The 22,205-nt window shown below is 44.2% G+C and overlaps 1 protein-coding gene across 2 annotated transcripts in view; it reads right to left on the bottom strand.

Moving 5' to 3' along the window:
• ARHGAP25 (Rho GTPase activating protein 25) overlaps positions 1-22,205 on the bottom strand; it is a gene marked incomplete at both ends in the record, with an annotated part of 97,318 nt that overhangs the window by 40,685 nt on the left and 34,428 nt on the right. Inside the window, 3 exons of one of the 2 annotated variants that reach the window (XM_080711302.1) lie at positions 1,086-1,199; positions 6,272-6,359; positions 14,029-14,228. In XM_080711302.1, coding sequence (XP_080567428.1) covers positions 1,086-1,199; positions 6,272-6,359; positions 14,029-14,228 — 402 coding nt within the window. The remainder of the gene's footprint in view (positions 1-1,085; positions 1,200-6,271; positions 6,360-14,028; positions 14,229-22,205) is intronic. The other variant, XM_080711303.1, reaches the window with a different exon arrangement.

The raw sequence follows: 22,205 nt of genomic DNA, 5'->3' as shown, positions 1-22,205 counted from the left end.
TGTGTCTATTATATGTTTACTATTCTTAAAAAATGTGGACACTGGCTAGAAAACAATGCATAAAACTACCTCTTATAATTTAAGGGGTATTTTTTTAACTTCCATAATATTATTGCAGTATTTTATACTTTTTGAAAGAAATTGTTGGAGAACAAAATCAATATTAATATTTAAACTCTAAAAGCTTCCATAAATCATTTCTAAAATAAGAGGCAGAAAAGTCAGTAAATAACTTTATATATATATATATATATATATATATATATATATATATATATATATATACTGCTAACCTGGAGTTGACACAAGGAGGTATATGCCTAAGAAGTTGAAATGATGTTCTGTGAACCCATCCATGTCAGTTATTTCATATTTTTATAGGATAGAAAAAATACTAGATAATACTAGATTCATGTGTTTGTTGATTTCAGATGGCTTTTTATTAGCTTTTGTTGTCTGTTATTTGGGTTTTTAGTAGTCAGGACCCTCCTCCAGTGTGGAACTATCACTAAGATTCTCAAAGAGTTCAAACACTCTCACAGTCATATAACCCAGAAAAGGGTTAAATGCAGAATTTACTATATTCCTATAAGACACCTCCAGTCCCACCAACCCTCTTCTGGAAAGAACTTTTATTTTCCTGTGCTGATAAGCCTGAGTTATCACTCCTGCTATCAGTCCTCTCAGGTCCCACAAGTCCCATAATTGGGCAGATCCACAGGGCCACATGGGTTAGTTCTGATGTGAACCCTGATGTTCTCAAACCAGGCATTTAAATCACAGATGAGAGTGCTTTGGTCCAGAGAGGAGAAAGGATGCTTCGTGGCATCATGCACATTTGATGGTCAGTGCAAAGAACTGGCCATCCCTCCAGTTGGTCCGGAGTTGGCTCTTTGAGATGACCCAGTAGGAAAGCTAGAAGCTCTGGACACTCTTCTCCTCCAAACTCAATAGAGAACTTGGCCATGACCACAGTCTGAGCATTGTTTTCTGCTTGTCTCCCTTGAATCACTGTTCAAAGAGGGCTCATGTCTGTAACTACTTCCTCCTCATCCCTGAGATGCCACGGGCACCTGAGCCCTTACCTCCAGAGGGCGTGCCAGCAACTCTCCTGAGGAATTTAACCCACTCTTCCATCTCAGCCTGGGAGCTGGCCATGAGGACATAGGAGTCTTGAATGCGATTCTGGTCCCATGAGGCTGGAAGAAAAAGTAGCACATAGGAAGGTCTTAGAGTGGTGATGGTGGACGAGGGTTATTTATAGTCAGGGGAAGGGAAGGAAAGGGAAGGGAAGGGAAGGGAAGGGAAGGGAAGGGAAGGGAAGGGAAGGGAAGGGAAGCTGAGCCCACATGAACTCCTTGGTTCAAGGAAGCACAAACAGTCAAAGAACACAAAGGCATTCTCTAATTATCCACAGCAGAATTAGATCTTTATCTAATCTTACAGTTTTTGTGGGAGCTCCAATTCAACAACTAAATCATTGAACATTTTGTTTGCAATTGGGATGGCTTAGGCTGATAGTTGCTTCCAAGAATGCAGAAACCAATCTTAACAAAAGGAAGAGGAAGTTCATGGTGCAAGTTAAGCTTTAGCGGTGACAGGATCAGGCCACCCAAGCCTGACGACTTCAGGTTAGCGTGTCAATTGTGGGTACTTTCCAAAGCTAGCTCTGTGACAGCAACCTCATGCAGAAGAGACAATGGAGACAAGTGTGTTCTCATGAAATCACTACTCCATGTTCACATTATTGTTCTGACCACTCAAAACCTTGCAAATGGTAGGTTCTCAACACTTCAGTTAATGGAAAAATGAAACTTGTTAAGATGTTACCATCTTCACTTTAAACCTAAGCTACAGACCGTAATTGGGTTGTCTCAAATGGACAAAAGGATGAAGGAAATGAAAGAGGAGAAAGGTGGTTACAAGAGGAAAACAAAAGAAGGAATGAGGGAAAGTGACAAAAAAAGTAGGGCCAGAAAGGTGAGAGAGGGAAAGGAAGAGTATCAAACATGGGCCATGGCCATGTAGTTAGGTAGCGGATCTGGGACTAAAACTTTGACAACTTCCATAAGCCTCCTTGCAAGTGGGAATACACAAAACTGGGATTTTATTTCATTGGTTAGAAAAAAAAAACAAAAGATCTTATGAGGGACAAGAAAATAAAAGCAATCCCTTTCAATTACATCGTAATATTGGAAATATGACATATGTCATATTTCTTTCTCAGAGAATAGTCTCAGAGAAAGACTATATTGTAGATATCATGTTTGTCCAAACTTGTATTTTCCTACAGGGCAACTAAAAGATTTTCAAAACTCCTTTGGCTCTGTTCTCTTAGACCTAGAAAAATGTCACTGAGCCTCTCTTTCTGTTGCTCTTTGAGACAAGATGATTCTAAATCTATCATGTCATTATGCCATCAGCTCTTCTAACCAGAAGGATCAATTTGTGAAAGCCTTGGTCATTCAGGAAAATCCTGAGATCTGGGTGTTTCCAAGAATAAAATTAAAAAGTGTGTGGGGAAGAACAAAAAAAAAAAAAAAACACTCTAAGAACCTCAATACCTCAATGTCTCTTTGAAATAAGTGAGGAGTTGTCTTATTTACATTTCACTGATAATAAAACTGAAGCCCAAGGATGCAAGTGTATCTACCCACTGGTACCCAGAAAGTTATTCCAAACTCAAGGCAAGGCCGCTGGTCTCATTTCCCCCAGCAGAGATCTCACTAGCCAATATTGCTTCCAAACTTGACCTCGGAAAAATCTATCTGGTTTCCTTCCCCTCCATGCCTACACTTCAGTCCTCTATCTTGTCAAAACATGCCAGTTCTCAGGAGACCCTTTAGTCTGCCATGAGCAGCACCATGAAAAAATCTTCCTCCATCAGCACCATCTCTAACTCCAGTTATTACAAGAACCTCCTCACCGGTGTCTCTGACCCCTATTACTTACTTTTTACCCTCAATTTCAAACCATTCTAAAACACGAGTCATGCCATGTCACTCCTATGCTTAGACCTGCCCAGTGGCTTTCCATCCGTCCAGCATAGAAGCTGAATTTCTTATAAGAAGCCTGTCAAACCTGTGCCCACACCTGACCAAATCCCCTTCTCTTGCCGTCACGCCTCTAACCACACTGGCCTACTTGGCCTTCCTTAAGCTTAAGAAATAGGCTTGGGCTTCGCTTCACGCTGGCCCTTCCCCCTGCCTTCCAGATGTGCCTCTGGCTCACGCCTTCAGCGCCCAACCAACACATTCTCAACGACACCTATTCTGTTGGCTTTAAGTGAAAAATAAATCACCACCATCCCTACCACAGCCAGAATGTTCTCTCTCTTGGCTTTAATTTTTCCCATAGTACTTATCCCGTGAGAGAACTATATAATTTACTTATTTATTTGGTTTGTTGCCAGTCTCCCTCCACTAGACTCTAAGTTGCATACAGGATGTTTGTTCTTTGCTGAATCTGCAGTTCTGTACTAGCACATGGTTTCTAGCAGTTGCTAATAAATTTGTTATAAGCCGGGAGTGGTGGTGCACGCTTGTAATCCCAGCATTTGGGAGCCTGAGACAGGAGGATCACGGTTCGTGGACAGCCTCAGCTACTTAGTGAGGCTCTTTGCAAATCAGTGAGACCCTGTTTCAAAATAAAAAATAATGAGCCAGGCGTGGTGGTGCACATTGTAATCCCTGCGTTTGGGAGGCTGAGACAGTAGGATTGCGCTGGTTTGAAGCCAGCCTCAGCTAGCTTAAGAGACCCTGTTTCCAAATAAAAAATATAAAATAGGTTTGGGAGTATAGCCTGGAGGTAGAAGGACCCTGGGTTCCATCCCCAGTACAACCAAAAAAACAAAAAAAACAAAAAGAAAACCAATAAAAATAGGGCTGGGGGTGTAGCTCAAAGGTAGAATGCCCCTGGGTTCTACCCCCAGTACCACAATAAGTAAGTAAGCAAGTAAATAAATAAATAAATAAATAAATAAATTTGTTATATAAATGAATGACAGCATTTCATACATAAGTGGTATAGGAGTTAAGTGAGGTAACATTTGCCACAGAAGAAAGAACCTCCTTTCTCTGGTAATTCCCTGGAATGAGAGAAGAACAATGAATTATCTTGCTAGAGATGAGTAAGGAGATGGAAGCTTATCCTAAATTGTTTGGCCCCCACACACATATACACAAAAAGCATAAGTACAATTAAAGGCTTCCATATGAACTGTGTACAGCTGAAGCTGGTGATCGCAGAGAGCAAGCCCTGATTAGGAAGCCCACTTCTTGTGCCAGCACTGACAGTTGACTTTTGTCTTGTACAAGAAGAGGACAGGAAGAGGAACTGACAATTCTCTGCATCACAATATAAAGAGTTGTCTCACTTTAGGTTGGGTGGAGCCTTGGGCGACAGTGGTAACTAGGAAAAATGGTTCTCTACATTACTCTTATTTTAGTATTAGTGTCTGTTCTTATAAATGAGATGTGTGTATGAGACAGAGAATCTAAGAATCTCGCCAGCAGTCTATAAAACTGCTATGAGTAAGAATAATATTCTTCCAGGGTACTGGACTTTGGTGCAAAGTCCACAGCGGATTTTCAACTGGAGCCCTTTGTAGGGTTTTCTGCATTGAAAGCCCAGGCTTTGGGACACCTGTTACCATGAAGGGTTTTATCCTGTGACTCGCACTGGGAAAGGGATTCTAAGAACAGGGTAGGTTTTGTGAGAAAGGGATTCTAAAAACAAGGGAGGTTTTGTGAGAAAGGGGTAGAGTTCTCTTAAAGAGGAAAAAGAGACTTAAAAAGTAAAATATTCCTCTAAGGAGGAAGGGAAGATAGATCTTTAGATAAAAAAGCAAGAGGGTGTGGCTCAGAGGTAGAATGCCTCCGGGTTCAATCCCCATTCTCACACACACACACACACACACACACACACACACACACACACACACGAGAGTATCCATGAGAAAACAACCCAGCGACTTACGGATGGTTTTGTTTTCTCTAAGTAATCATAGCCAGGTTTAGGGTTTTTCTCTGCCTTACACAGCTATGCATATCAAGTTATCCGTATCCAAATCTATATGACATTTATACACCGTGTATTGTGCCAGGTATTTCACGTAGATTTCTCCATTTATCCTTACTATATTCATTGCCTCCATTTTACAGATAAAGAAAGAGAGGCATGGAGAAATTAAAGGACCTGTTACATAAATAGTAAGTAGCAGGATCAGAATTTGGAGCTGCGCAAGCTGGGTCAAGACTTGGCAATTCTCCCCTGCTCTACTAGGCAGCCTTCTCTATACTTGTGGGATTAAGGAACAGGTTACACTTGGAACTTGTGGCCTCCCCTGCTGTGATGAGTAGGGCCAGAGCAGCAGGACTGCACGGCCAAACCAGCAATCATAAAGTTCCTGGCATGCCGGGCGTGGTGGCGCACGCTTGTAATCCCCGTGCTTGGGAGACAGAGACAGGAGGATCGCGCAGGTTCGAAGCTAGCCCCGCGCGCTGGCTTAGGAGACCCTGTTTCCAAATAAAAATGCAAAAATAGGTCTGGGAGTGTAGCCCGGAGGTAGAAGGGCTTCCAGGAACCCCAGTACCACCAAAAAAAATAAAAAATAAAAAATAAAAAAATAAAGTTCCTGGCAGGGCAGGACCTGGTGTAGAAGCAAGAGACAGGGAGAGGCAGCCTTGGTAGGGCCAACTCAGAGGCATAAGCCCAACTCCCCCTGCTCTAAATGTGTTGGAGGAAGGTAGCTCTTGCTTGGGAAGAGGCATCCTCCAGCATGCAGCTCACGTGTGGAATAGGTGACAGACAGCATCTGGCATGTGCTAAGTGTGCAGGAAGCTGAAACCACCTTTCATTTGGCCCTGTTGACCTGTATGAGACTGCTAACCCACCGAAATAGCAATTGCACCTTTTAACCCTTACATTTTAATGCCCCACTCACCTTCCAGACGCAACTCTTTTTAGCAAGGAGAGATGATGTATTTTCCATATCAGTGTTCCAATGCCTAAAACAGTACCAGCTCTAAGCACAAACTCTTACACAGTTGATCTGAATGAGCACTCACTTAGTTCATAGATATTACTCAGGGCCCTGAGACTAGTTAATCAACTGTGATAGGTTCCTTAACGATATACAGAACCAGTATATGTTCTTAACAGGTTGGCTGGGTAGGTAGTTGATGAACTCACTAAGTATAACCTTGGCCTCTAGGACCCAAAAGTAAAATAGGGAATATAATACATATCTGTCCCACCTTCTGGCACCCACCTGGAATGACTTCAAAGACAAACTTCCCAGCTTCTTCTGGATTTGTGGCAATCTCTTTGATTGTGCTTCCTGGTAGATACATGCAGCCCTGAAAGATCAAAAGTCAGGCCTTTAAGACAAGCAGGAATTTTGGATCTATAAACTAAAACTGGAAGACAGATGGGATAATAATGATGGGATGAGGAGGAGGGTGAGTAGACAGCAACATAGAGAGTTGGCACCCCAGTTTTAATGGGGTCCTTCTGCTACTCAGTTCATCAGGCAGCTATCTCAGGCAAGCTAGAGAGAGAATGGCCAAGTCCTGACAAGAGAATGATCTGGAAGGGTGTCAACCGACAACACTCTACACATTGCACTTTTCCAGGACCCAATGTCATGGCCAAAGTAGACATGTGATCTTTGTGAAGGCATGCTGAGGCTGCTGGGACAGCGCTGCTTGCCAGGTGGCCAGAGGAGGCACTTACGACCCGACCACAGGGAGCCAGTTGAGGGCAGGGCAGGTAACTCTAAGAACTTCTGAGCAGCACTTCCAGGCACCTGCCCCTTTGTTAACAATTTTAATGTGTTGTCCTTTAGTTTTTCTAGAAATCCTCCAACAGGGGATCACTGTGCATATTTTGCAGTGAGGAGACTGAGGGTCAGAAAGGTTCTATTATTTGCCCACACCAAACAGTAAATGGCAGAAGGGTAGTTCATCCCAGAAGCAAGTCCAAAGCCAGTGTGTCTCATGAGCCCAGCTGAGGTGGTGGAGAACACATAGCTTAACCCACCCCACCCCACCCCTGGATCCATGGAGGGGGAAGGAGAGAGACTTCATTATGTGACTTGAGATAACACAGATGTGTCATCAGAAAAATGAGGCACTCCCGCCACCGTGTGCGTGCTTGGTGCTTTGACGTTTGCAGTGTGTTGTTTTCACAGACACCTCATTGGGTCCCCACAGCAGCTCCATACCAAGAGCAAGATTTACCACTGTCTGGGCATGGTGGCGCATGCTTGGGAGGCCCCTGTGCTTGGGAGGCAGAGACAGGAGGATTGCGCAGGTTCAAAGCCAGCTGCGCGCGCTGGCTTAGGAGACCCTGTTTCCAAATAAAAATGTAAAAATAGGTCTGGGAGTGTGGCCTGGAGGTAGAAGGGCTTCCAGGAACCCCAGTACCACACACAAGAAAAAGATTTACCACTGTACATTTGTCACTTCTCCTTCGCAGGCAAAGGAACGGGCACTGAGAAAGTCTAAATGATTGCTCAGAGTGAGGCCGGTACGTTTCCAGGAGTTGATTACTTGTCATTTACCTCCCTTTGGATGTTGAAGGTAGTCTATCTGACTCTAAGCTGAGGAAACATGTGTCTTTATTCCAAATAAAGTATGACTGGTGACAGCGGAAGCTATCAAGGCAAAAGGGTTTTAAGAAAATTTTAGCCAGAAAATGGATGGACCTGGAGGACATTGTGTTAAGTGAGATTGTCAGTCACAGAAGTGAAGGGCATTTGTTTTCTCTCATATACAGAAGCTAGGGAGTAATCAACTCACTATCGAGAAAGATTGTTTCTTGAGAGTCTAGAAATAAAGTTGTGTATTGGTGGTGAGGAAGAGTAAAAGAAGAGGAGGAGGAGAAAGGGGAATAAGGTGAGGAGAATAAGAAGAAAAAAATGAGGGGGAGGGAAAAGAGAAGAAAAGAAGGGAAAAAAAAGCAAATTGTCTATAAAATAGAATTCTGTAATTTCTCAATTATCCTCTAATTTTATTACCTAAAATTAATCTCCAGCTACATAATCCTAAACATCTTTAGTAAATCATATCAGTGCCTTCAGAAAAATGACCCTGAGACTGTGTTGTTGCTGGGCTGTGTTGTTGTTTGAAAGAGTTACTGCACCAGAACAAAAGGCCATGTCTCTTTCAGGAAGGAAGGACCGCCGTTAGGAAGGGAAGGAAAGTCCATTTCAGAGCTCCCTGCCTCTCCTAAGTGCCCCAAATCATTTCATCTGAAGACTGTACAAATTTAAAAGTTATAAATTAATATATGCAATTAAAAATATCTATCTATATCTCCCCACCATTTATTGAGCAGTTATTGAGTGCCTGATTCCATGCTGATTTTTCTGAATACATTAGCACATCTAATCTTCATAAGAAATCTATAAGATGAGGACTAATATCTTCCCCCTCTGGACAGATGAGGAAATAAGGCCTAGGGAGGTTATTCAGCTGGCCCAAGAACACTGGGTAATGAATAGAAAATCTACGATTCAAACCTCAGTCAGTGTGATTCTGAAAAAAAAATAATAATAATGTCTTTATTTACAAGTCCTACTTGCTTGAAGAATTCTCAGTCAGAGTTCAACTTGTTCATATCAAAGTATAAGTTACTAATTCCAGGCCTTTTTTTTTTCCACACAGAGCATGGACCCTTGGACATAAAAAATAGATAGAGAGGTTGGGCGTGATGATACAAGCTTGTAATCCCAGCATTCAGGAGGCGGAGACTGGAGGATAGTGGTTTTCAGTCTCAGCTACTTAGTGAGGCCCTTCCCAACTCAGTGAGACCCTGTTTCAAAAAAGAGAAAGTCTGAAAAATAGGGCTGGGAGTGTAACTAGGAGGCACAATGCCCCTGCATTCCATCCCTGGTACTGCAAAAAAGGGAAAAAAATAGAGGAAGAGAGGCTAGAGGAAGTAACAGCAGTCGAGGTTGGGGGGAGAGAGACTCATAAGGAAGGAACTGTCCCAGGCAGGAAAGGCCCAAGTTGCTTGTAAACACTTTCACCTACTTCCCAAGTTGACTAGGGTGGACTATGTACATAGACAGGGGGAGGGTGAGAGGCCATAAGTCCTACAGCAAAGAGTCAGGAGAGACAGATATGGCAGTGATGTGCTGGAGCCAGCTTGTGTTGGTTCAGGAGAACTAACTGACATTTTTCAGGAGCTCGATGAGCCCATTGCTAAACCCACCCATCACTAAAACTTAAGCTATATGAAACTATAATAAAATGTTTTATACTAAAACAGATTTACTCAGAATCGATTGCTTCCTTGTGATTTACTATATTTTACTATGGTTTCTATCATTGTGGTTATTTGCGTTTATTTAATCCGTGTGGTGGAAATTCTGCTTACTATCGTGTTATTGCCCAACTCTTCTCAACTCTCACTTCCGTCGCCTCATGTTGGTGGTTTGAATCAATCGTGATGGAAATATTTACACCACACAAATTGGCCAATTCTGTACACAAATCAACTTCCCTGTCATAGAGCCTGTTGTTAAGCATTTACCATCACACCACCGATAGAAAGCTCCCTATTAGGTTAAATTTCTACAAATTCCTACAAATCTGGGTCAAAAGGTTTCTATTTTTAAAAGGAATAATGCCCTCCAAAAATGTTGTACAGATTTTTATTTCTGCCAGCTGTGCACGAGAATGCCTGTTTCCTAGTCCTCATCCACTAAAATTTCTAAAAAAATATTTCTAGAAAAATTTGACGAAGTTTGACCAAAAAAAAAAAAATTTGACAAGGTGACAGTGGTGTCTCAATGGCTTACATTGTACATCCTCTGTTATTACTGAGGTTGAATGATTTTAGTATATGTTTATTGGCCATTACATTTCTCTGGTAAATTGCTTATTTTTCTATTTAGCAGCCAGGAATTTTCTTATAGCTATGGAAAAATACTTTAAATATGAAGAATATTTGTCTTCCATATATATGTGCATATTTTTTCTCATTTACTATTTGAAATTTTACTTTATTATGTTGATTTTTAAGGTTGTTTTTTTTTTGTCATACTGAGAATGGAACCCAGGGGCATTCTATCTCCGAGAGACACCCCTCCAGTCCTAATTTTTAGTCTATTTGGAAACAGGACCTCACTAAGTAGCTAAGGCTGTCTGCAAACAGCGATCCTCCTGTCTCAGCCTCCTGAATGCTGGGATTACAAGCAGGCACCACCGTATCCAGGAAAGTTTGTATTTATTTATGAAATTAAATTAGTCTTTTATTTTATTTATTTATTTTTGGTGGTACTGGGGTTCCTAGAAGCCCTTCTACCTCTGGGCTACACTCCCAGACCTTTTTATTTGGAAACAGGGTCTCCTAAGCCAGCGCATGTGGCTGGCTTCGAACCTGCGCGATCCTCCTGTCTCTGCCTCCCAAGCGCGGGGATTACAAGCGTGCGCCACCACGCACAGCTTTAAATTAGTCTTTTACTGGGACTATCTCTGTTGTGCTTTTACAACATCGCTTCCCAAAGATCATGCAGATAACTACATCTTCTATTTTGTTTTGTTTTGCTTTGTTTTTGGTATTGGGGGTGGAACCCAGAGGCATTTTACCTCGGAGCTATACCCCAGGCCTATTTTTTATTCTTTATTTTGAAATAAGGTCTCACTAAGTTGCAGAAGGCCTCACTAAGTTGCTGAGGTTGTCCACAAGCTGTGGTCCTCCTGTCTCAGCCTCCCAAGTACTGGGATTACAAGTGTGTGACACCATGCCCGGCTTTCTTCTGGTATTTTTATGAACTTATTTTCTACACTTAAGTCTTTATGTAGAATCACAAATGGTGTGAAATGCAATATGAAAGTGTACCTTTGCGTTTTCCAAAGAGTTTAGCTCATGTCTGTAACTTTTATTTCTAGATATTTCCAATATCTAGCAATACCAGTACAATATTAAATGATAGTATAGTAACCATACTTTATTGTAAGTAGATTTTATTTATCTTAATGAAACAATGATAACAATATGAAGTCTATAAAGATGGCCATTTAATTCTTGTTTGTGATAATAATACCTACCTAAATGTCAGCCCAAATTCCCAACAGTACAACATTTGTTAAATAAATTACAGGTTATTTTGCCACTATTATGAACTTTATTATAGAATAATATTCAATAATAAGAAGCAATACTAATGACATGTTATTTAAAATTAAGTGATACTATCCTAATATTGCATTGATAACGTATGACTTTCTAAATTTCTACATTTAGGAAATGCCAGGTTTAGACAGCTATTTTCTTGTTATTGTCCCTAAAATATGCATATCAATATATATTTATATATATTAAGTAATATATACTTGTCTTTCTAAGGAATTATATTTTATTTCTAGAAGTTTTATTTTTAATTTTTATATTTGAGATGAGTGTTATACTCTATTGGATGTCTTTTGTATCACCTGTTGAGGGATTGTGTGTTTTTTTCTCACTTGACCTATGGATCTGATAGAGTATATTAATATATTTCCTAAAAATAAATCATCCCTGTCATCCAAGAAGACACTTTCCCTAGTTATTGTAGGCTAATTTAGTCCTATGAAAGCCTTGGGTTTTCTCTTCCGAGATAAGGGGGAGAAGCAAGGACCTTCAAATACTTTTTACCCTTTGACATTAATCTGTGTTTTTATCAAACAGTTTTTTACACGTTTCACATCACTGGATCATGTGACTAATGAAGGCCAGGTCGTATTGGCTCATTTTATAAAAGAAGCAAAGAGTGTTCTAGAAAATTCAACAACTACTTGGTCAGACAATGGTGGAGCCAGGAGAAGAATACCACTTTAAAGGAATTACTTGCCTCCCTCTCCACTTCAGGGAAACAGATGCCACCGAGGCCTTTCCATCAATCTGTGATGGCCACGGTGTTAATGCCACCTTACTTCCTCTCTGCAGATGAGAAAACTTCCTGCATTGTCCAAGTGCACCCACCACCGCTGGCTGGGCCTAGGATTGCTCAGCTCTGATAAGGTCTGGGTTGTTCTTAAAGAAAAGGAAGTCTAGTTACCACACACAGGCCACCGGCTAGAACCCAGTCTGTGGTGGGGTCTTTGCAGTGACAGAAACATCACTCAGAGTCAAGTATGGGGCCTGCTTACTGGATCCTTCTGATCTCTATGGCTCCTCAAGCTTGCCCTCAAACAGAGCTTTCCTCCTCCAAAATGACTGCTTCCTTTTGGCTCCATCCACCCACATGCTTTTTATCCTCACTCTTTTTTTTTTCCTGGCTCCAGAAGGTTTTAGAGTAGTCTGTCTTCCCCAATGAGTTCCTTCTGGCCAAACCCACCCATTCATTTGCACAGACATGACCACTGGATGGGTTCCCAGCCATCCTAGTTGCCCCAAGACATCCAGCTTTCAGAGAGGGTCCCAGGGTGATTGCTTACAGTGTCTTCTCTCACTCCCACCCTGCAATGCCCAAGAAGAACCCAGGAGGTGGAGCAGATAGCCCTAGGCCAGAGATGTCGGCTCAAAGCCCACGGCCTCATCCATCCATAGGGAAAGGCTGTTCCCTCTACTTTCAAAGTTTACCTAGAACCTGACCATTTGCTTCCAGCCTTGCTCCCCACTGAGATTCTACACATCACTGCCTCTTAACTAGATTGCCCTCTGTCCTCTGCTCCAGCTTCCATTTATCTTAGAAAATAGCAGCCACAGTCATCTCTTTACAATATAAGCTAAAGGATGCCACCTCTCTGCTCAGAAACCTGTACAGCCCCCACATCATCGGTGTCAGTGCCCGGTCCTCATAGCAGCCTACAGCGCCCTTAGTAATCTGCCCCACACCTCAGACCTCCACCCCTGCCCTCACCTCTCTGACCTCGTGCTCTCTGCTCCTCACCCTCTGGCTCTCTTCTTGACACACTAGCCTCCTGCGATTCCCCACACAGGCCAGACAGGTTGGCCGTGGGGGCTTCGTGTGGGCTGTCCCCTCTGCCTGGGATGCCCTTTCCCCAGAGATAACCCAGCTAACTCCCTCTCCTCCCCAGTCAGCTCAAACGTCAGCCACCCTTTCAGGAGATCACTCTGACCACCCGATTAACAACTACAGAACCTCCCCCAAACCCTTCACTTCCAGGCCTCGTTCTATTTTTTTCCTTATAGAATTAATCTTGTTCTAACAAACTCCATATTTTTTATACATCATATCAATCATCTTCCTAAACTCCATACGGCTGGATTTTTACCTGTTTTACTCACTGGTTTATTTCAAGTACCAATAATAGTGCATGGCTTTAGAACATGAATGCACTATCCCTTCAACCTAACAGATGCTCAATAGATATTTTTATTAATTTTTTGGACTGGGATTGAACTCAGAGGCATTCTATCTCCCAGCTACACCCCAGCCTTATTTTATTTTATATTTTGTGGTAGTAGAGATGGAATCCAGGGGCATTCTACCTTCGAGCTACACCCCCAGCCCTATTTTTATTCTTTACTTTGAAACAGGGTCTCACTAGGTTGCATAGGGCCTCACTAAGTAGCTGGGGCTGTCCGTGAACCACAATCCTCCTGTCTCAGCCTCCTGAATGCTGGGATTACATGCATTTGCTACCACACACGGCTTATTTTTACTTTTTTTTTTTTTTTTTTTTGGTTGTACTGGTGTTCCTGTAATTATTTTTACTTTTGAAACGGTCTCACTAGGTTGTTATGAGTTTCACTACTTGCTGAAGCTGTTCTCAAACCTGCAATCCTCCTGTGTCAGCCTCCCAGGTACTAGGATTACAGGCATGCACCACCACACCCAGCTTCAATAGATATTTATTGAACAAACAAATCAAAGAGCCTCCAAATCAATTTTCCTGCACCCCAGGTTGCCTTGACTTAGCAATGTGCTGGAGAAAGTCCACAGGGCTCATCTTGGGGTGGACCTCTCTGTCTCTTTTGCCACTCAGTCTACATGTTGGAAAGCAAGTGGGCCTCCTCTGGCTGGAGAGAGACGGCAACATTCATGGGGGTAAACGCCAGGCGGGTGGGTACCTGTGACTTTGTGTCCTCTTCGTCCTTGTAGTAGTAGAGATGCTGCGCCCTCAGCACGAAGTACCTTTGCTGCCAGTTCTTCACGATAGACCTCTGCTTCTTGAGCCAGCCCATCTTGAGAGGCCTCTCCAGCGGGTTGGGAGTGGAGGACGGGTGGGAGGCTGCCATCTGCTCGCCGGTCATCACGCTCCTGGAACGAGCTGTCGAGAGGAACAGACAGGCCGACTGACTGAAGGACCTAAAGCCAGGGCGAAGGACCAAGAGGGGGCAGAGCCGCAGCCAGCTCTGGCTCAAGGGTCCAGATCCATGTCAGAGAAGATCCCCGTGGAACTGGAGAGCGGCCCCGGGCCCTGCTCCGGCTCAGAGCCGGCCTCTGAGCGACGCTCGCAAAGTCCAGCAGCTGCCGTCAGCCCCCGCATTCTGCAAAGCGAAAGATTGGCTGGAGCCTTCCGAAGAGGAAGTGGCCACAGCATCTGACAAAAGGTGCTTCCTTTTCCTGCGTGGGAGTTACTATCTGACAAGAGAGAGGAGAAAATAATGCCTCGCCCCAGGGCTGGGGTGAGCCCCACACAGCTGCAGAGGCCGCCGGAAGCTGCCCGGGCATTCGTCCACAGCGCAGTTCCGAGGAGGAGCTAGCTGTTAGCGCTGACCTCATTGCCCAGTAGAATTCTGGTCCAATAGATCCCACTAAAACTCCAGACTCGTCCCCTGATCAGCCTGCAGGGAGTTGGCACCGCCTGAATTTCCCACCACATTTCATTGAGTGCCCTTTCTGTCCCAGGCCACCAAAGGAGTTGACAGCCGTCTATGCTGGCCTTGAGTAGCAGGTCTTCCTTGCCCTTCCAGTCAGTTTGTCACTGCTACTGCTACGGGGAAGAGGGCTCGAAGCCAGCACCTTCTCCTCGCTGCTGGTATAACCAGCTTTTGTCTTCCCCCAGAGTTCTGTCATTCCATTGGGTCCCTGCCTGTGCCTCCCTGCACCGTCTCCATGGTGACTCCACACCCAAGGCAACTGGCCCGTCCTTCACCCTGGTCCCCACTCAGTGTTTCCTTCCAAGGCTGGCCTTCCTTCTCCCAGCCCTGTGGCTCCTTGATCTTGGCTTGGGACACCAAGCTCACTAATACCCAGTGTCTGTTTTATTTTTATTTATTTTTTTTTTGTGTGTGGTACTGGGGGTAGAACCCAGGAACATTCTGCCTCTGAGCTACACCCCCAGCCCTATTTTTCATTCTTTATTTTGAAACAGGGTCTCACTGAGTTGCAAAGGACCTCACTAAGCAGCTGAGGCTGTCGGAGAACCACAATCCTCCTATCTCAGCCTCCCAGGTACTGGAATTACAAGTGTGCATGTCTGTATTCTTTTCTCTCTCCGGTGTGTGTGTGTGTGTGTGTGTGTGTGTGTGTGTGTGTGTGTGTGTGTGTTACTGGGAATTGAACTCAAGGGCATTCTACCTTCAAACTGCATCCCTAGCCTCCTCCCTTTAAATATGTTTATTGGTGCATGGCAATCTCACATTATTATGTAGTTCAGAGTGCTAGGGACATTGTTTTATTTTGAAACAGGGTCTGGGGCTTTGCTAAGCTGCTGAAGCTGGACTCAAACCTCTGATCCTCTTGTCTCAGCCTCCCAAGTACTGGGATCACAGATATGTGTGACCATGGCTAGCTTGCATTCCTTTCTTTCTGTCAAGGGTTGCTGGAGGAAGTCTCCATCTTATAAACCACCCTGTTCAGCGTTTGTTAGTCCCTGGAACTTTCACAGCACAGCTTCAGAAAGCCATCAACTGCATTCTCACCCGCATTTCATGTCACCTGGTTTGAGACCACTTTTCCTTCCCTAGCTCCTTGTGAGAGCTGACACAACTTCTCTAAGCCTCTGTTTCCTCCCTTGTTAAACTCAGATAATCATAGTCTCAACCATATGGAGTTGTTATGGAGATTAAAGTAACATATGCAAACTGTTTGGCACCATCCTCAGTTAAAAAGTGAGCATATGTCACTCTGATTATTGTCAACAGGTTACTTCCGCTCCAAGAGTGGAGATCATCTCTGAGAGTTTCTTCAACTTCTCTTTATTATTATTATTTTTTCAATACTGGGGATGGAACCCAGGGGCATTCTACCATTGAGCTATACCCTCAGCCCTGTTTTTTATTTTTTATTTTAAAATAGGGTCTCACTGAGTTGCAAAGGGCCTCACTAAGTAGCTGAGGCTGTCCGCGAACTGCAGTCCTCCTGTCTCAATCTTCTGAATGCTGGGATTACAAGAGTTCACCACCACACCTGGCTTCTCATGACATACTTTCAAACACTAAAATTTTATACAAAATGAGAGTCTGTCTTCCACCGACTGCAATTGTATCCAGGACTATCATCCTATGTAATGCTCTAGAGCTCTCTGAATAGAGCTCTGCCATAAGCTGGCTCAGCCCTCACTAGGGGCCTGTTCCTGTAGCATATTGTACACCTGTGTTTCAGCTTGCAGTCACATTGGAATTCCCACCAAGGACCTGGGGAGGTTGCCAAGTAGACTTTATTCAACCTTCTTTCTGTTGGACTAACATCATCATAAGAGTGCAACTAACCAATTATAGAGAAAATCTGACAATGACAATCTGGCAGCATGCTTGCAGAGGGCTGCCCTCTATCAGTGCGTCCTGAACTTTCTTCCAGATCTTGTTCCTCAGCTATCTGCTGTTTCAAGGTCTTTCACTGTAGTTATTAGTTACTCTAAGTCTGCATAAATGATCCTAAAGAAGCACAGGAGGGTTTTGGCAGGAGTAGAGTGGGAGGAGGGAATTTAAGGGACTATGTACAGCTCTGAGTCTCTACATCAGGGCATGTACCTGGCAACGATGCTTCTTTCTTAGAAAGAGGATATACATGGGCAGAAATGAAAGGTGTGGTTTGCAGACAAGCCTTTTTAGAGAAAGCGGAAGAGTGCAGCACTGAGGAGACGCAGGGGCATTCTCTCCCAACTTACTAGTCTCTGTGTAGCCCATCCCAGTCTGTATAGCCCATCGCAGTGTGACTTCTGGGACCATCCACCTGAAGCAACACCAGGCAGGGCAGGAGACCCTCTTCATGCAGTATTTAAGGAGGAGCCTGTAAATGGTTTCTGGGGCGATGCTACCAAACTGAGCCAACACAGGAGAGCAAGCGAGAGGTCAGGCAGGTGCCACAGTGTGGCTATGAAGGCTCAGGCCTCGTGGTCCACCCCTAGAGACCCACAGACCTTGTTAGAACCTACGGGAGATAGAAGAAATGCAAAGTCTTCAATAGCAAGGAAGAATGGGCAGGGGCTAGCAGAAGCCAATAAGACTCTGCAGATTGAAGAGAATTCAGGCTGCACAGAACTGATGCTCGTATATTGTTTGTGCTTATTTCTTGGAAATGTTTCATGCTTTGCCATGGCAAAACCAACAATGAAAGGACAAAAACCTCCTCTTAGAATCATACTGCAGAATAGCCTGGCAAAGGTAGATGAATAGATGTGCGGACCTTGTGTTCTCAGCTGGCTAAGAAGGGGCTTGGTAATCTTTTTCTTTTTCTTTCTGTTTTTGGGGGTGGTACTGGGGTTCCTGGAAATCCTTCTACTTCCATCCCAGACCTATTTTTTATACTTTTTTTGATTTGGAAACAGGGTCTCGTAAGCCAGCACAGTTGGCTTCGAACCTGCATGATCCTCCCGTCTCTGCCTCCCAAGCATGGGGATTACAAGCGTGCGCCACCATGCCCGGCAGGGCTTGATAATCTTGAAACAGAAAGGCAACTACCTGTCACCCTACCTATGATCAAGGCCTTCATTAACCTTGTTTTATTTATTTATTAATTTTTGCAGGTCTGGGGATGGAACCCAGGGGCATTCAACCTCCGAGCTATACCCCTTGCCCTGTTTTTTATTCTTTATTTTGAAACCGGGTCTCACTGAGTTGCAGAGGGCCTCACTAAGTAGCTGAGGCTGTCCGCGAACCGCGATCCTCTGGTCTCAGCCTCCTGAATGCTGGGATTACAAGCGTGCGCCACCACGCCCAGCTAACCTTGTTTTATATTCTAAATGATAGCACTCCCTGCGCATGTGACCAGTGTTTCTTGATTGCTTAATACCATCCCATCATGATTGACATGGACTATAAACCCTGGGCCACTTCTTACAAAAGTTACAGGATGAGATGGCTCAGTAAAAACCTCCCCAGTGCTAGAATGGGGCCCAAGCCCTGGGGCTGGGGAGGGTTGACAGCTAGGGCCTCAATGAGCCAGTGACTGACCAGGAGAACTTTCAGTACTATGTGCAGAGCGATTTCCCATCCTAACCCATAACATTGTGCACCAGCTAAGCCTCTCATGAATGATTCAAATATCAGAGAAGAAAGTCTGATGGGCCTTGGTTTTTGACTAACTTCCTGGCTAGTTTCTTTGAACAGTCTCCCTTCTTTGTGGGTGTGACTTGTTCCTGGATGAAATAAACAAAGAGATCTGTTACTATTAATGGCGCTGTTTCTCGTAATGAAAATAATAGCCGCGATAAGCTCTGCTTGCCGGCCAGGCATTGTACACACTGTGCAGGTTCTCAGGCCTTCAGGAAGGAGGGCTGAACCACGGCTGGGCTGTACAGGCCTGCAGGTGGACCAGGAAGGCATGGCAAGGGGGCTGCTGCTAAAGACTCATAAAACATTCCAGAGCAAGTGGAAAATGGGAGTCTCGGTGAGGCCAGAAACCCACTCTATGGTACTAGAGAGAGAAAGAGTAAGCCCCAAGCTAGCACTGCACTGCCCAGCACACTAGCCACCACCGTGAGTAACTGTGCAGTTAAATGAATCCGATTAACTTAAAACTCATTTCCTCAATCACACCAGCCACATTTCAAGTGCTCATAGCCCCATGCAACACGTGGCTTCAGTGTTGGACATCATAGTGGAGAACACTTCTATCAGCACAGAAGATGCTGCCAGCTAACATCTGCTTCTTGGAATCTGAGCTCTGGCATTACAAAGCATGGGATGAAATGCACCAGAAAGGTGGGGTAGCATTGCATTGAAGGGAGAAACTGGACAGAAGGCCCAAAAAGTAGCTTTAGGTGGCAGAGTGAGACTTCAACCTGGATCTGAGAGGTAAGAGAGAGCCATTTCCTGTTGCTGATCAAAGGAGGACCATGACACCAATAAAAAATTAAAAATAAGTAAATAAATAAATAAATAAATAAATAAATAAATAAATAAATAAATAGGCTAGTGGTATAGCTAGCCCATTTTTTACAGGGTAGAATGCCCCTGGTTTCAATCCCCAGGGGGGAAAAAAATAGGAGGACTGTGGAGAGCTGCGTGGTGCTGCGCCCCAAAGATGGCGCCGGTTTCCGCCTTCTAGCAAGCGCTCTCTTTGGTAAACAACTCCATATTTGGCTAGGGCTGATCATCAGGCCTGGTTCCGCTTGTGTGGACCTATGGGCGTTTGCCACGTTGCATGTCAGGGTTGGCTGGATTGAGACCTCTTAAGCTGAGGGCTGGCTTTCCCCACAAAGAAGATTGTTTTCAAGGTTCCTGAATAAACTGCATGAAGAAGAGTCCGAGTGTTGTGTCTTCCTTGCTGGTCGAGGTGGGCGCAACAGAGGACCATGAGAAAACACAGATGTGTTGTATAGTTGGACTACTCGTGTGGAAGTTTAACCTGTAGGTGGGTGATTAGCATATAAGAATGAAGATACCAGAAAAGAATGAAGAGAAATGAAAGAAGTGCTGCATTCCCAGGAATGTTGTTTCTGCAGCATAAATGAGTGGGGCGTGATGGTGCACACTTGAAATTCCAGTACTTAAAAGGCTGAGACAGGAGAATTACAGGTTCACGGCCAGCCTTAGAAACTTAGTTGCTCTACAACTTAGAGAGGCCCTGTTTCAAAATAAAAATTAAAATAGGGCTGGGGATGTAGTTCAGAATGACCTTGGTTTTAACCTCTAGTACCACAGGAAGAAGGAAGGAAGAAAGGAAGGAAGGAAGGAAGGAAGGAAGGAAGGAAGGAAGGAAGGAAGGAAGGAAGGAAAGTTGGTTTTGCACTAAGTTGGAGCAAGAGAAAAATTAAAGAAGGAAGTATGAACAGAGGGGTCAGCTGGAAAACATTGTCACTTCCTGTCTTCATCTTCCCATCTGACTTCTGACCTCCAAAATAATCAAAGGTTCTACCCTTGAGGTGTCCCTTCTGTTTTCTCTCAACTCTGAGTAGTCTGGGTTCTACTTTAGATGACTATGAACATGAGGGTGTGGTATGAATAATTCATTCAAAGCTGGGGACTGGATTATGGGTATTTTCACAATGTGTTGATATGAGTTGTGCATTTGTTTGGGAACCATGTTTGAATGAATTTGAAAAGGAAATAGAATTTACATGGCTTCACCCCAGAGACCTCCCAGTAGACCTGACTGTCCAGCTACTTACATGCACCTTGGTAAGACTCTCAAGCTCACCACATGGTTAGCCAAACTTACCACCATCCCCCTTCTGACCTTCTGCCATTCTCCTGTCTTGCACCAGCAGACACACCCCAACCTGCTCTTCCCCCACAGGTCTCTATGGTGAGCATCCTCCCAGCCAACCACCCAGACCAGGAGCCCGCCCCTTCCTACAGTCAGCACAGCAGACATTGCTTGTGACATGATCCCTTCAAAGTACAAATCTCATGTTCCTTTCCTGCCTCAAAGTCTCTGATGATCCCCAACACCTCTCTCCTAAAAGATGGGTCCAAATCCCACACCGTAGAGTCTGGAATCTTTTGGCTTTTCCCACCACATTTTCTGCTCTTCCTGCATACCTACCTTGCTCTTTACCTAAGACAAGATGTCTTTTCTCCTGCTGGAAACTCTCACCCACCTTTCAAGACTCACGTTAGGCCACATCTCAGTGAGAAGCCTTCCCAGCCCAGCCAGACCTGTGGCTGCCTGTCTCTGTTCCCTCTTTACTGGGGCCACCTGTGTATCCTGCACTTACCACCATGCATGGTGCTTTTTTCTTACCCCATCTTCCCTTTCCACCTGTGACCTTAGAAGGCAAGGATGCTGCCTTGTCGTTTGGCCTTGCTCATCCTGCAATCTGGCACCTATCACAGCACCTGATGAAGAGAGGTTAGGATGAAGTAGCAGAAGTCACAAGCTTCCACACCTACAGCTGCGGCTTGGTTCTGCTCTACCTCTGAGTTTCACCAGTTTCCTCCTTTGGAAAACCGATAATCCTAGGCACCTTGTGGGGTAGTTAAACCATAAGGATTAGTAATGATGAGTGAACAGGTCCCAGCTAGTGCCCACCTCTTAAAACATGGGCATTAAGTGGAAGCTGTTATTATTAACAGTAGTATTGTAGGCACCTTGTGTTGTTAACCATAATGATTAGTAATGATGAGTGGACAGGTCCCAGCTAGTACCTGCCTCTTAAAATATCGCCATTAAGTAGAAGCTATTATTATCATTAGCAGTGGTATTGTAGTATTGTTGTACAGATTCTATGTTAAGTGAGAGGGAGGGAAGAAGGGAGGGAGGGAGAAAAGGAAGAGGCTAAAAGATAAAGAGAGAGATGTGAAAAAAGAACAGTAGATGGACATTGCACAATGTCTCAGGTGCAAATTGAGAGGTCTGAATTAGATGGACAGCCCTGAAGCAGATGGACAGGACTTAGCCACTGCCTGAACAGCAAAGAAGACCTTTGTGAGGCTGGGATTTGGGTGGCTCAAGTAAGCCTGCCTTCCCCACCATTCATTCATCCCATGTTGGGCATGCACCAGGGGCAGTGTTTGGGGGTAGAGCCAGCCTAACAGCCAAACAACCCTGCCCCAAAGTGTGCAAGTATTGGGAATGGCTTAGGAAGATTTGAGAAAGCTCTAATTATTAATACATACATTTCAAAACTAATTGTGTCAAAATGGCAGTCCTGGGGAAAGGAAGACTTGGTTTTGGTCAGGAAGCAAACAGCTATTGAAACTTAGATTGACCTAGCTAAAAGCAAGTCTATGGGAGAGGGGAACTAGGACTTCCTCATCCTCAGTCTAAAGACAGGTTTACATAATGATTGGATAATCTAGGTAGGATGGGAGGAGGGGTCGACCTTTGACCTTTGTGAAAGGAGACACCTTGGGGGAGGAACCTTACAGGGACATTTACTACGTCAGAATTACGTGAACAAGATGGAGGACATTTG

The sequence above is a fragment of the Muscardinus avellanarius genome (assembly GCF_963383645.1).
Source record: "Muscardinus avellanarius genome assembly, chromosome: 15".
Taxonomy (NCBI): Eukaryota; Metazoa; Chordata; class Mammalia; order Rodentia; family Gliridae; genus Muscardinus; species Muscardinus avellanarius.
This window is presented reverse-complemented; position numbering and strand designations above follow the sequence as displayed.